The sequence below is a fragment of the Eublepharis macularius genome, chromosome 10 (assembly GCF_028583425.1).
Source record: "Eublepharis macularius isolate TG4126 chromosome 10, MPM_Emac_v1.0, whole genome shotgun sequence".
NCBI classification, from domain to species: Eukaryota; Metazoa; Chordata; class Lepidosauria; order Squamata; family Eublepharidae; genus Eublepharis; species Eublepharis macularius.
Genome location: NC_072799.1, coordinates 16184560 through 16197135, shown reverse-complemented (window position 1 = coordinate 16197135; position 12576 = coordinate 16184560). Strand labels below are relative to the sequence as shown.

General features: G+C 43.5%; 1 protein-coding gene across 8 annotated transcripts in view; it reads left to right on the top strand.

Moving 5' to 3' along the window:
- SEC31A (SEC31 homolog A, COPII coat complex component) overlaps positions 1 to 12576 on the top strand; it is a 59823-nt gene extending 47247 nt beyond the window's left edge. For 4 of the 8 annotated variants that reach the window (XM_054990160.1, XM_054990163.1, XM_054990162.1 and 1 more), the window contains 6 exons: positions 372 to 410; positions 5437 to 5495; positions 7351 to 7623; positions 9274 to 9393; positions 10452 to 10523; positions 12036 to 12576. In XM_054990160.1, the coding sequence (XP_054846135.1) occupies positions 372 to 410; positions 5437 to 5495; positions 7351 to 7623; positions 9274 to 9393; positions 10452 to 10523; positions 12036 to 12215 (743 nt within the window). In that variant the 3' untranslated portion in view covers positions 12216 to 12576. The remainder of the gene's footprint in view (positions 1 to 371; positions 411 to 5436; positions 5496 to 7350; positions 7624 to 9273; positions 9394 to 10451; positions 10524 to 12035) is intronic. The other 4 variants (XM_054990166.1, XM_054990164.1, XM_054990165.1 and 1 more) reach the window with 1 other exon arrangement.

Genomic DNA, 12576 nt, shown 5'->3' with positions numbered 1-12576 from the left:
CTGGGAACTGTGAGGGTATAGTTGATATAGTGCAATCTAGGCTGGGACATTTGGATGTTGAATAGTCTCAGGTTCTTTGCTCTTGAAGCAAGCATTTTGGAAATGCTTGGAGTGTCTGCTCAGCTGGATTGTGAGAATGGTCTTTTGCAGTGTGACCAGCGGGGTTGGATAGGCTCAGTCTGATGGGCTCCTTTGGGATAGAAAGGAAAGCATTCCATCCAGCCTGGATCAGATTTCTTCTGGAGAGTTTGTGGATGAAGTCAGGGATTATCTCAACCAACCATGTTCTCATCCAAGCAATGCTTGGGAAGCTAATAATAATCGGTTTGTTTTTTAACACTTTCTGAGTTGTTTTTGCATTTTGTCTGCAGAATTTGAGTCCATACAAGACCAAGCCAATATCCTGCAAGGTGAATTAGCTACATTATAAAATGGGAATCACTAAGGTTGCAGTGTGGAAATCGAATTAATCTGCCACTAGTAATGCATGTGATGACAAATTCAGCACCTCGGGCTAGCTAATATACTTGCAAATTCATTGGAAATTAACCCTCATAATGCAGACAAATGTTTCAAGTCAAATGACATAGCTGGGATTTAGACCCAATCTGAACAATGTGTAAAACCCAATCTGAACAATGTGTAAAACCAAAGTGTGTGTGTTCTTAAATACTACTTTCGCCAGTCTGCATTATGGTTACTGAAACAGTCTTTTGAGCAAACAGTGACAGCTGTACTTTGCAATCAGAATAAGCTGAGAAATCAAATCAGGGCTGTGTGTACTTTGCGTTATAAAAATATCTGCACTCCAATCCAAATTCTGTGCCAAACCCCCCCTTGACTTCTGCAACTTGGATAGATTATGCAAATTGAACAGATGCATAACTTATTTTTTGTAACTTCCCTTCTGTGCAAGATAAGAACAGAACTGGGGTGGGGTGGATGGAGAGAAAGGCAGGAATGCTCAGTCTCAGCTTCTCTTAGAGACCCCCCCCCACCCTGCTGAAAAAATGACTCCTGCTACCCTACAGGAGACCACAACTCTCCAGGGCGTGCCTCCTGTGAAGCATCCTAGTCAGGGCTTTTTTTCTGGGAAAAGAGGTGGCGGAACTCAGTGGGTTGCCCTCGGAGAAAATGGTCACATGGCTGGTGGCCCCGCCCCCTGATCTCCAGACAGAGGGGAGTTTAGATTGCCCTCCGTTCCACTGCACGGAGGGCAATCTCAACTCCCCTCTGTCTGGAGATCGGGGTGGGGCCACCGGCCATGTGACCATTTTCAAGACCTTCCGGAACTCCGTTCCACCGCGTTCCTGCTGAAAAAAAGCCCTGGTCCTAGTGTTTCTAGGGATTGCCCCAGGCATGGCCCTCTGCTAGCGGGCTTAGAGCCCAGGGACTGGGATGGGAAGCACATGGCCTGCTGTTTGCTTTCCTTCAGCCCAGCAAAAGCCCCTGAAATCTGTATGGAGCCACGGGGAGTAGAAAAGCACGCTTGTCCTCTTCTTGGAAGCCCTCAGGAGGACTCGGCTGGATTGTGAGAATGGTCTCTTGCAGTGTGGTCAATGGGTTGGATAGGCTCAGTCCGATGGGGCCTAGGTAAGGAAACTTTGAGAGCTGAGGGTGCTTGAGATACAGATCAGGCCTTCCTAGCGTCCGCCCGCTTTTTTGCCATGTGAGAAACTTGTATTGGAAGATATAAAAATCTTCCTCTCTCCCCGTTTACTAGCGCCCCCCCACACACACACACACGGCAAGCACTCATTTGTGTCCCTTGATTTATTGAGTAATTCTAATTTTGTTGTGTTGGGGAGACAAGGGACTACATAGGACACTGAAAATTCTACCACAGCCTCTGAAGATATTGACCAGCAGCCCCTTCTGAGAATTCAGCAATTATTTCTCACATGTTTTTGGCATCTTTTCCAAAGTGCAAGATTTATTTTTTCAGAAATGAGAAAGAGCAGCAGATTCTTGGGAAGCCAAATTTTGTGATCAATAGCCACTTCTGTGCTTTTTGACACCCCTGCAGAATCACAGTTTACACACAGCCTTGACTTCCTTTACCGATGAGCCACAGAGCCATGCAAAACGTCTACCAAATTTCTCAAGAAAATCAAGTGTATCCTAAATATAAACATAACGGATATTGCAGCTTGTTAAAGCATTTTGGTGGGAAAAACTCCAGCTGTGATTATTTTTGCTTAATTAGCAACATTGTATAATATGCCTGCATTTAATTTAACCAGTTTTTATGTTGAGCTTAATGCAGTAGGCCCTAATTAAGGCTGCCATCCCAAAATACACCTGTGAGAAAATCCATGCAGATGTGTCAGCAGGAGCAGATTCCGTAAGGAAGATCTCCTTCACTGGCTATTTTGAAATTTAATGCTTTGTTGTTGCAGGGGATTTACAAAAAGGCTTGTGCTCAGATAATGTCCAAAGAGGAATCAGGCAAGATTTCAACTAGATTTTCATTCACCGAACAGCTAAACTGTGTTCAGGTGTCACGACAAGAGGACATGAATGCAGTTTGTAGCCATGCTCACATGCTCTTCTCCCTTCCCACGCCAAACTTGATTCAAAGCTTCCTGGTTTAAGCAAGGCACTCTTGGCTATGACATCTGAACACAGGCTTCTCTGCAAACTGAAGCTTGTTTTACTCTTCACAAAGCGGGATTCTAAACTTTGGTTTAATCCTAGTTTATAATCCTGATTTGTGGGTAATAAGCTCCCATTTTCTAAAGTGTCTGCATTTGAACATCAGGGCAGGATGTTTGAGCTCTGCGTGCAGAGGGAGAAAAGCTTAAGAGGGCAACAACCTATGTCCATGGCAGATCTCAGTATAATCGTAGTTGGTCGTGGTGTCTGAACACAGCTGATCATTTTTGGATGGTATGTTTTTGGCAAGTCTTTGATCCCTTTGCAGAAAAAACCTATGCGGGGACGTTGCCAGTTCAGTGCTATTCTTGAACCCATTTATTTTAGCCTGGGTTATTTAATGTTAAGCAAACCTGTTTTTGTGCAGCAAAACCAATTATTGTGGATTGCTGTTTTCTCACAAATCGTTTCCCCGTGGACTCAGAGGTGTAAATCCGTTTTGGGGAAGTTTGATCCTTTTAAAGACTTCTCATAGTGACGAAACCTGACGTGTGTGTGTGAGTGTCTGCTTTCATTAAAACACACACTGAGGATTTACTAGAACAAACTGTGCATAGGCTGGCTTCTAATTTTTTTCTTTTCCGCCTTTTATGTAAAATGCATACTTGAACTATTCCTTATACTTTTACACCTTCAAATAGAAGTTTTGCAAATTAGGCGGAAGACCTTTTTGCAGGGCAGAATGGCGCGCTCACACACTGGCAACATTTCCCCATTGAAAAGTTTTTGTGCCTCACTGCTCCAACTGCCTTTGGAACTCAAGGAATTTAAGCAGAAGATTTGGGAGTTCTGGAGGAGTTCTGTCTGTTCATGTACAGACAGAGTGTCTTGTGTTGTGGCCAAGATTGTGAATAATCCATACCCTAAAAACGGCTGCTGCCCAGACCCCTTACTTTGTTATCCAGACCCTGTATGTAGATATGTACATAGAGCTCCTGTACTTATGGATTTCCCCATTCAGTTCACCATAGGAGAAGCTATGTGTACACATTCATCTTTTGTACATGGAGCTTCTTCCTCTGATAAAGTGAATTTGGCTGTCTATAGGTGTGGAAGCTCCATGTATTTTTGAGCTAGAAGGAAAAACCGGATGCGCTCACTGTCGTCTTCTGCCTGGTGAACTGTGAATTGAGGTAGCGCAATTTGCCAGTATGCACTTTGGCTATTAATCAGTCTTTGGGCAAAACTACTGTAAACCTCAACTAAGCCGCTCAGATAAATGCATTTACAACTGCTTTGTGTTTTCTGGTCTTACCAGTTTAATCCGAATTGTGCTTTTAATGGTAGCGCTGCTGTGCATTTACGGCTTGCAGTGAGCCCAGTTATTCTCTTGTGGTATTGATGTAGCAAAATCTCATTATCTTTTTAGCCTCATGTCTACTCAAAGGAATGGTGGGCAATGGCATTCAAGTTGCGTTGAGCAGTAGCGTGCATAAGTGACTTGCTTTCTCCTGTTGTTTTCCTACCTATTGCCGATTTACCTGTAACGTTACCAGAACCATTCCAGAAATAATCCTCCAGCAATACTGACATTTGGCCTTGAAAAATTCTCTGATACCATTGTTGGGGCCCAGTTCTGCGCAAATGACTTTTCGTTTCACAAGTCACAATGTGTATGTCTGAATACACATTTTTAAATCTTCATTTGCACTCAGGGCTGATGAATCTGACGGCTCCTATGCATCAGCTCTTAGTGTGATATTCCGTGCAGTCGTTTCAGCATCAAAAAGGGTCCGTGCCCCCTCAGTCTTCCAGAGTAATAAAGTAGAGGAGAGGTTGATTGGCTTTTTGAAACAGTTCACTACCAGTGCACACTTTCCATTGTGGGGGCATCAGAAGTTTCGAGGCGCATAGTAGTAAGTAGCAGCGCTGCATCCACACGGCACGCAACTCCTAACAAATATTCTAAGATGTCATCTGTTGTGGCAAATGTTAGAATCAATAATTCTGAAAATTCATAGCTCACATTTTTAGGGTGACACTTGTTCCTATATTGCATATTCATATGTTCTTATAAATAAGTGCCAATTTGGCATGAAACAGGCTTAAAATTATTGAAAACAATTCACGATAACTCATGCAGCACTATCAGTGTACGTGACTACAGAATAACAAAAATAAGATGCATCCATGTCCCGAGGGGGTTTCAATCTGCATTTCAACAGAAGAAGAGAAGGAAAGGATGAGGCAATTAGAAGAATGAAGTAACATACACTTAGAGTCTCTCTACACAGGACATCTTACACAGGGACGCTCAAGTGTAGGGAGCTGCAGTGTTAGCCGGGAAGTGTAGTTTAAAAAGAGAGAGCTGGTGGAGATCGCTCCTCAGAAGACTTGTTAGTTTCATCTTTGACTCCTAGAAGGCTCTGTCAAATTCACCTCTCTATAGGAGGAGCTAGCAGAGATCATTTCTCAGAGGCTTTGTTAATGTCATCTTTGCCTCCTGGGAGGTGAAATTGACAGAGCCTTTGGGGTGGTGAAGATGAAATTAACAAACCCTCTGAGGAGTGATCTCTGCTGGCTCTGTCTTTAAACTATGCTTCCCAGCTAACTTTGCATCTCCCTACATTCAAGCGTCCCCATGTAAGATGTCTTGTATAGAGACTTTTGGGCTTTCCTTTGGGGAGAAGGTAAGCCAGAGGGTAAAAGAAGGCACATGGATTTCACTGTTTTGACTTAATGTGTGGAATACATTACAGATGAAAGCTCTTCAGCATTTGGTGAAACACTAATTTACAGTCAAAGTGTGGCAAATTTCTCTCTTTAATTTTGTTGTTACAGGACCTCAGAATGGCTGGAATGATCCACCTGCTTTGAACAGAGTTGCAAAGAAAAAAAAGGTGCTTTTGGGGGGCTAAGCTGTGTATGTAGCTAAGCGACATGCAAGAAATTTGTGGAAGGAATTTGAAAAAGGATTGTTCAGTGTCAGTTTTATTATTCTACCAAGCCTCAGTCTAACTGTGATTAACTTCTTCCTGATTCATTTATTTCAAGGATTGTTGTTGTGGGGTTTTTTTTTTTTGCTAGATAGCAAAATGAATGAACCTTAATTATTACAGTGTGTAGTAATAAAGAGTATGACATGAATTGGATTGCTACCTTGAAGCATAGACATAGACTTTGGACTGCTGATATGGCAGCAGGAAAGCTCAAGATCAGATCTGTTGGTGTCAGCTGTCAGCCTGAAGAGGAATGTTCCTAGCCCCTCTGTGTTAGGGAAGTGATGGTGGTGGAGAGTGCCCTCAAGTCACCTGACTTCTGGTGACCCCAGGTAGGGCTTTCATGGCAAGGTGGTATACCATTGCCTGCCTGCCTCTGCAACCCTGGGCTTCGTTGGCGGTCTCCCATCCAATTACTAACCAGGGCCAACCCTGCTTTGTTTCTGAGATGTGACAAGATCAGGGCTCACCTGGGCTATCCAGGTCAGGGTGTGTTAAGGGAGAAGTATTACAAAATGTGCAGGCTAAGAGCTATGCTACTGAACTTTGGAGGATTCTGTTCTAATGATCCAGTTATTAAGCGATTCTGCTGTTGGAAGCGTCCTATGGGATTCGAGTCAGCAAAATGCTTTCAAGTCCTGTCACTGTTGACCGAGAGCTTATATTGTTTGTGATGAGAGATTTTTCCATCATCATTCTATGCTCCTTATAATTTTGGCCACTTGGAAGTTGTTATAATTCACAATGGATTTAGGGCCCGGGTCCGTGGGTAAAGCATTTCTGAACACTCACGAATCTTCTCCTGTATCCCACCCTCTTGCTGCAACTTCTAGTGCTGTACCGGATGTCACTGGAATGTCCCTGCCCCTCAAATGTAATTTTCCACAGAGGCACGAAGAGGAACAGTGAGAAGGGAGCCCTGAAGAGGCCCAAAGTAAAGATGGAAGGCTGCAGCTCCCTTGGATCCTAGACATTGCCTCTGTGGTGATGTTAGACAGCAGTCTTTTTTTCCCCTCTTTTTGCAATCCGCAAAGAGGAACAATCCAGGGACCTCATATTATGTCGGTGTGTGCTTGTCAGTTCACACAGAGCGAAAGCTCCTTGCCTCGGGATACTGTGTGCAGAGCAATCTGTGAATGACACGATAACATTTTTGTGTGTCCTAGGAATAAGTTGTAGGTTTCCTGGGAGGGATGGCTCGTGCCGTACTCACACCTGCACAAAAGCACAACATGCTCCTTGCCCAGCCCATCTCAACTCATTATTTCTTGTTACGCTTGTTGTGCTGGCAGACTCATCCAGAAATACTACAGTGTCAAGCCTTCATTGATTTTAATCAGGACATTCAATCCTTTCATTGATCGGTGGGGGAATTTTAAACAATGGGACCAAGATTGAAGGGAATGTTTTTTATTTTTCGGTGTCATTTTGGCTGCAGTGTGTGTGTTCTAGTACAAGATTTTTTAAAAAAAACTTTAAAAGATGGCTCTGACTTCTGGGGTCCTGTTAGCTTTTGTTGTATTTACAAGTTATCCCATGCTTTTTTTGAAGACTCAAAAGGCACCTATATTGGCAGTATTCAAATGTGTTTAAGAGTCATCAGTTAATCAGTATAAAAGCAAGATAATTATTCAGAAGAATTTATTTTTTGCATTGGAGGACAACCTTAAATATAGAAATATTATCCCCATTTGTATAATTTTAAAACTACTTGTCATGCAATGAGTTTTCTGTATTTGGTCTTCTCTCTCCTTAGATACCTGACAGCTTCATGCCTCCTGTTCCTATCATGTCCCCAATAATGAACCCTTTGCCAGACTCACAAGGCCAAATGCAGCAGCCTCCGACTTCCGCTATGCCTCCAGCGCAAGCACCGTTCCAGCCCACACAACTTTCTCCGGGCCAGCCGGTTTTACACAACCCTTTCCAGAGTGTTCCACAACCGGGCGGTCAGCCCATCATACCTCCCATTGCATCGGCAACTAGTATGGAAGGAGCCCCGGGAGCTCCAATTGGCAATACCATACAAGTAAGAACCAAGTGCAAGAAGCTATTCAGCCAGCCAGCTCTGTATTCTTACGTTTTGCAGGAACCACACATTCCAGTTTCCAAAGTTAAATTATTCTTTTTGGATTGTAGGTTAAAGCTCCATCAGGGAAGTAGTTTGCAGCTAGGCATATGTCGATACGCTGCCTGTGCAAGCCTCACAATAAATCCTGCCAAAGGCCAAAAGGGATGCCACAACAAGGAAGAAAAAAGGGATGTGTGGGGGGAAAGTCCCCACAAACTCAACCCAAACAAGCAGGGGAACAAAATAGAAGGGTTAAATAACAACCTGAAAGTATTTATTATAAATGTGCACAAATGTAGATTTAAAAAAAGTTTAAAACATAAGGCCTGAATGTTAGGCTACATGTATATGCTACAACTTGCTAAAACATCTCAAGGTACAGATGATGGTACAGTGCAATGTCCAACACAAATAGACCAAGGTACAGTAAAAAAAACCGACCAGACGCGTTTCAGCCCTAAGGCCTTCCTCAGTGGTCCGTTGTAAACAATTTATAATCGAACACACCCACACATATAGAAGCCAGTCATGAAATGCTCCCGGTGTTTTATCTAGAGCTCTAGTATTGTGTGATAAAATACAAATATTGCGGTAGACCCAGGACTGCATTCACACAATGCTCTTCATTTATTGCTGAGGCTTGGTTTCCAATGTATAAGGGTGAGTTACATCAATCTGCAGTAAAGATAGAATGAATTAAATCCTGCCAAAGGCCAAAAGGGATGCAAGCCATTTGCCTTCCTGATGGCTGCTGTTGTCACTGCCACAACGAAGCCTCCGGAAGATTGCCACCCAGATTTCATCTTGGTGGGATGGTAATCTGGGGTTGCCATCTTGTAGTTCCCTGTTGGTTCAAGGTGTTTTGCTGACCTAGATAAAAGTTCAGTTTGCTTACCACAAGGATTCTTTTGGTGCGCAGGGGATCTTATTTTGGTAAGGTAGGCAGGGCAGTTATGCCTCATCCTCTTCAAGTGAAATGAAATACTGCAGACATATACTCTTGGCTGTGGCATATCTGTATCTTGTGACAAGGGTAGAAGTGCTGTGTGTTTAGAAATTGTATTTGCTCCATCCCCAGAGACCTGCTTAAAGGGGCTCACAAAGTAAAAGTGGTAAAATAATAAACAGCATAAAACCATTAAAATTAAGTAATTAAATACCCAGCCAGCACATCAAAAGAACATAGAATATTTAGCGGCCTGTTATGATCATCATAAAACAGTCCTCAGGTGAGAATTAAGACTGTAAAAATAATGTTAAAAGATCAAAGCCCCTTAATTGAAAGTGTAGTTAAAAAGAAATGTTTACCCCCTGCTGCCAGCAAGACTAGTTGTATCATTGGAGTTGGAGGGAGAACATTTCAAGGGCAGCACATTTCTGTATAAGGACAGAGGGTATAACAAAAAATGTCCTGGTTATCTTCTGCCCTGGATATACTGAACCCGTGTCCACAATAGACATTAGAGGCAGGGGAATGAACTACCTCAGGAAGTGTCAATCCTGAAAAAAACCCAACCCACTCTGATTTCCTTTTAGTAAAAAGTTTGGACGGGGATGCGGGGGGGATGAACCCATAGTAATATCCCCAGTGACCTTTTGTTTCTTTAGCATGTGCAGTCATTGCCGACAGAAAAGATAACGAAAAAGCCAATTCCTGAGGAACATCTTATCCTAAAGACCACGTTCGAAGCTCTGATCCAGAGGTGTCTCTCTTCAGCTACAGATCCAGTACGTCCTTTGGGGCAGCGTTCTGAGTTTGATAAACCTTTTTAGATAGGATAACATCATGTGCTCAAGCTGATGGCCTCTGCCATTGTGTAGCAGGGAACACCAACTAGGACTAGGTTTTCATTCATTCACGTTATCAAGGCAACTACCATTACCATAGAATCTGTACAGTATGTGAACGTAAACGTAGGTGGCCTTTCTTGTAGGTTTTGTGGGGTGGCTTGAATTAAGGTGCCTCCCAATCTAAATTTTCAAGAGGACTTTGCAGATGGGAAAACATGTCAGCAGTAGACATTTGACAAGCAATACTAAGATGTGAAGGAGTTAACTGTATCCTGTGGCCTAGTTTGGTCCTTAAGTTCCATAGCTTGTTAATAAGTACATGCTCTGCACATGGATGGATCCGTGCTTCCAGTTAAGTCTCAGGAAAGACCTGTGCTTGGGATGCTGGATCATTTCTTCTCAGCACAAAGGTTTGATTTTTGAATAACGCATCCTTACATTCAGATAACCCACGTGGGAGGAACACAAGTCATAGATGGGTTTGTCATCAGTAACAAGCCATCCCTCCATCTTGGTGTTGGTTATAGTCTAGATATTGACTTCTTCTTTTCTCCACCAAGAAGTGAACCTCTCAAGAAGTCTGATTCAGGTGGAAATGAGGGATCCCTTCCCATTTATCCCAAAGCCAGTTCTCCATAGCCTTTATGCAGTTCCACATATTGTCCTTGTGCATGCGTGCGTGTGTGTGGGGTGCCCTCAAGTAATAGCTGCCTTATGGCAACTCCGGGTGGAGTTGTCATGGCAAGAGACTAACAGAGGTGGTCTGCCATCGCCTGCCTCTGCAACCCTGGTCTTCGTTGGAGGCCTCCCATCCAATCACTAATCAAAGTCAACCCTGCTTAGCTTCTGCGATCTGATGAGATCAGGATCACCTGGGCTATTCAGGTCAGGGTGCTTGTACGACTTACTGCTTATGTAAATAAGGCTGTGGTCTTGCATCAATAAAATCCAGCAGTCATTTTTAATAATTTCCTGTATTCCATTCTGGCCTGCAGCAAACAAAGAGAAAACTAGATGATGCCAACAAACGCTTGGAGTTTCTGTATGACAAACTTCGAGACCAGACGGTAAGCTTTATTATTGTGTGATGGTTGTACACCATTCTTCTAAAGACTGCAGAGTAGCTTCCTTGTTAAGGGGGCATTGCACCCAGATACTACTCCAGGCCAGCAAAACACGCTTACCGTCAGCAGTGGAACTACCTTGTCCATTTCAGGTTGTTCTTTGAGCGCTTTCATTTACTTTAGCTTTATTTCTCTCTTCCCCCTTCAAGCTCTTACAAGAATGGCACAGTTGCTAGAAAACATTTGCTGCGCTAAGCGTGATTCCTGTGATGATTCAAAGAGGACATAAAATGCACTCTTATGGTGGGGTTTGGGTGTCTGTTTTGCACAAGTTATTTAAAATATTTCTAGCACGTGGTTGCTCACATGCTGATCATGACATCTGTTTTAAATAACTTGTGTAAAGCACTGAGAGGCCTTTACCTTGGCCAGGCAGACCCTAAATTTCTTCCTTTGTCAGAGCTAGAACTTGGTTCAGTAACTTGGTTCCTACCTTACTTCACCTCCGTGGAAGGAGGCAGCCCTGTGTGGTTCTAGAATCTGAAGAACGGCGCTGGCTGCCATCAGTCACTATTTTGAATGGCAGGGGAACTTTGGGAAACGGCAGGCTTATTCCCCCCCCCCAATAAACAGTTTATTGGAAAAGAAAAAGACAATGACGATACACAAAAACAGAAAATATAGAATATATAACCGCACATTTAAGCTAGAAGATACTGCTCCTTTCCATCTCCTTACTTGATTCTCAGCATGTTATATTCAACGTCATATTCAATATTATTAATCCAACATTTTAAGATACTAATTTTTTAATTAGTCTGCTTCCCGAAAAACTATGCTTAGTTTTTCTTAATTACCAGCTATATAGTCAAAACGGACTTTCCGTTTTTCCTGAAATTCCAAGATTGGTCTGTTAGGCATATAGGAAGTTAATTTAGGCTTATTTATTCCCTTCATTTATACTCCCCCTTTCTCCCCAGTGGGGACCCAAAGCAGCTTACATCAGACTCCTCCATTTTATCCTCACAGCAACCCAAGTGTGTAACTGGCCCAGGATCCTCCAGCAAACCTCCATGGCAGAGTGGGGATTTGAACCTGGGTCTCCCAAACTCTAGTCTGACACTCTGACCACTACACCACGCTGGCTCTGTGTGCTGTGCTGGGTTCTTTTTATAGGGGGGGGGGGGAGGAGAAGCTGCTGTCTCTGCCTCATGTCAGCCTGTCATCTTTGCCACTGCCAGTGTTCTAAAGAAGCCGCTTATTGGCCTGTCTATTACCACTCTGCTTTGGGCTGACACCGTAGCTCAGTGCTAGAACATCTGCTTGGCATGCAAAAGGACCCAAGTTCAATTCCTGGCATTTCCAGTTAAAAGGATCAGATAGTAAGTGAATAGGCCCTGAAGAGCCACTGAGAGTGCCCTGAAATGGAAGGGCGGGGCTTTGTCAGGAACTCATAGAAGGGAATGGGGTGTCCTCCTCATCTCCTCCATGCTATCCCTTTTGTCTTTTATCCAGCTGTCCCCGATGATAATCAACGGCTTGCACAACATCGCCAGGAGCATCGAAACCCGGAACTACACGGAGGGTCTGAACATCCACACTCACATAGTCAGCACTAGCAACTTCAGTGAGACGTCGGCCTTCATGCCAGTGCTGAAAGTAGTCCTCACCCAGGCCAACAAACTGGGGGTGTGAAGTGGGCTTCTGCAGAGAAGGAAGCACGTTGCTTTGGAAATGCGCAGAACACAGCTCTACTTGGCAACAAACTGGTCACTACAGTATCCCTACAGATGAGCTTTCTCCACTTTTAGAAGGGCCTGCAAGCCCCGGTGCTTTTCTTTTATCCTTTCACCTTTTATGATTCTTGACTACAAATAGTGTAACTAATTATGCCACCCCTCCCCACCATTGTCCATTTTAAATGCATGTTACCTTGCTGCTTTGAAAGCGGCTTTTAAAAATACCAGAGGGCAGTTTGTGTGTAAGGGTGACCGCAAAAAGTACTCTTTGCACATTCCTCGCATCAACCAAATTAAAAGTTGCTGATTTTATTTTA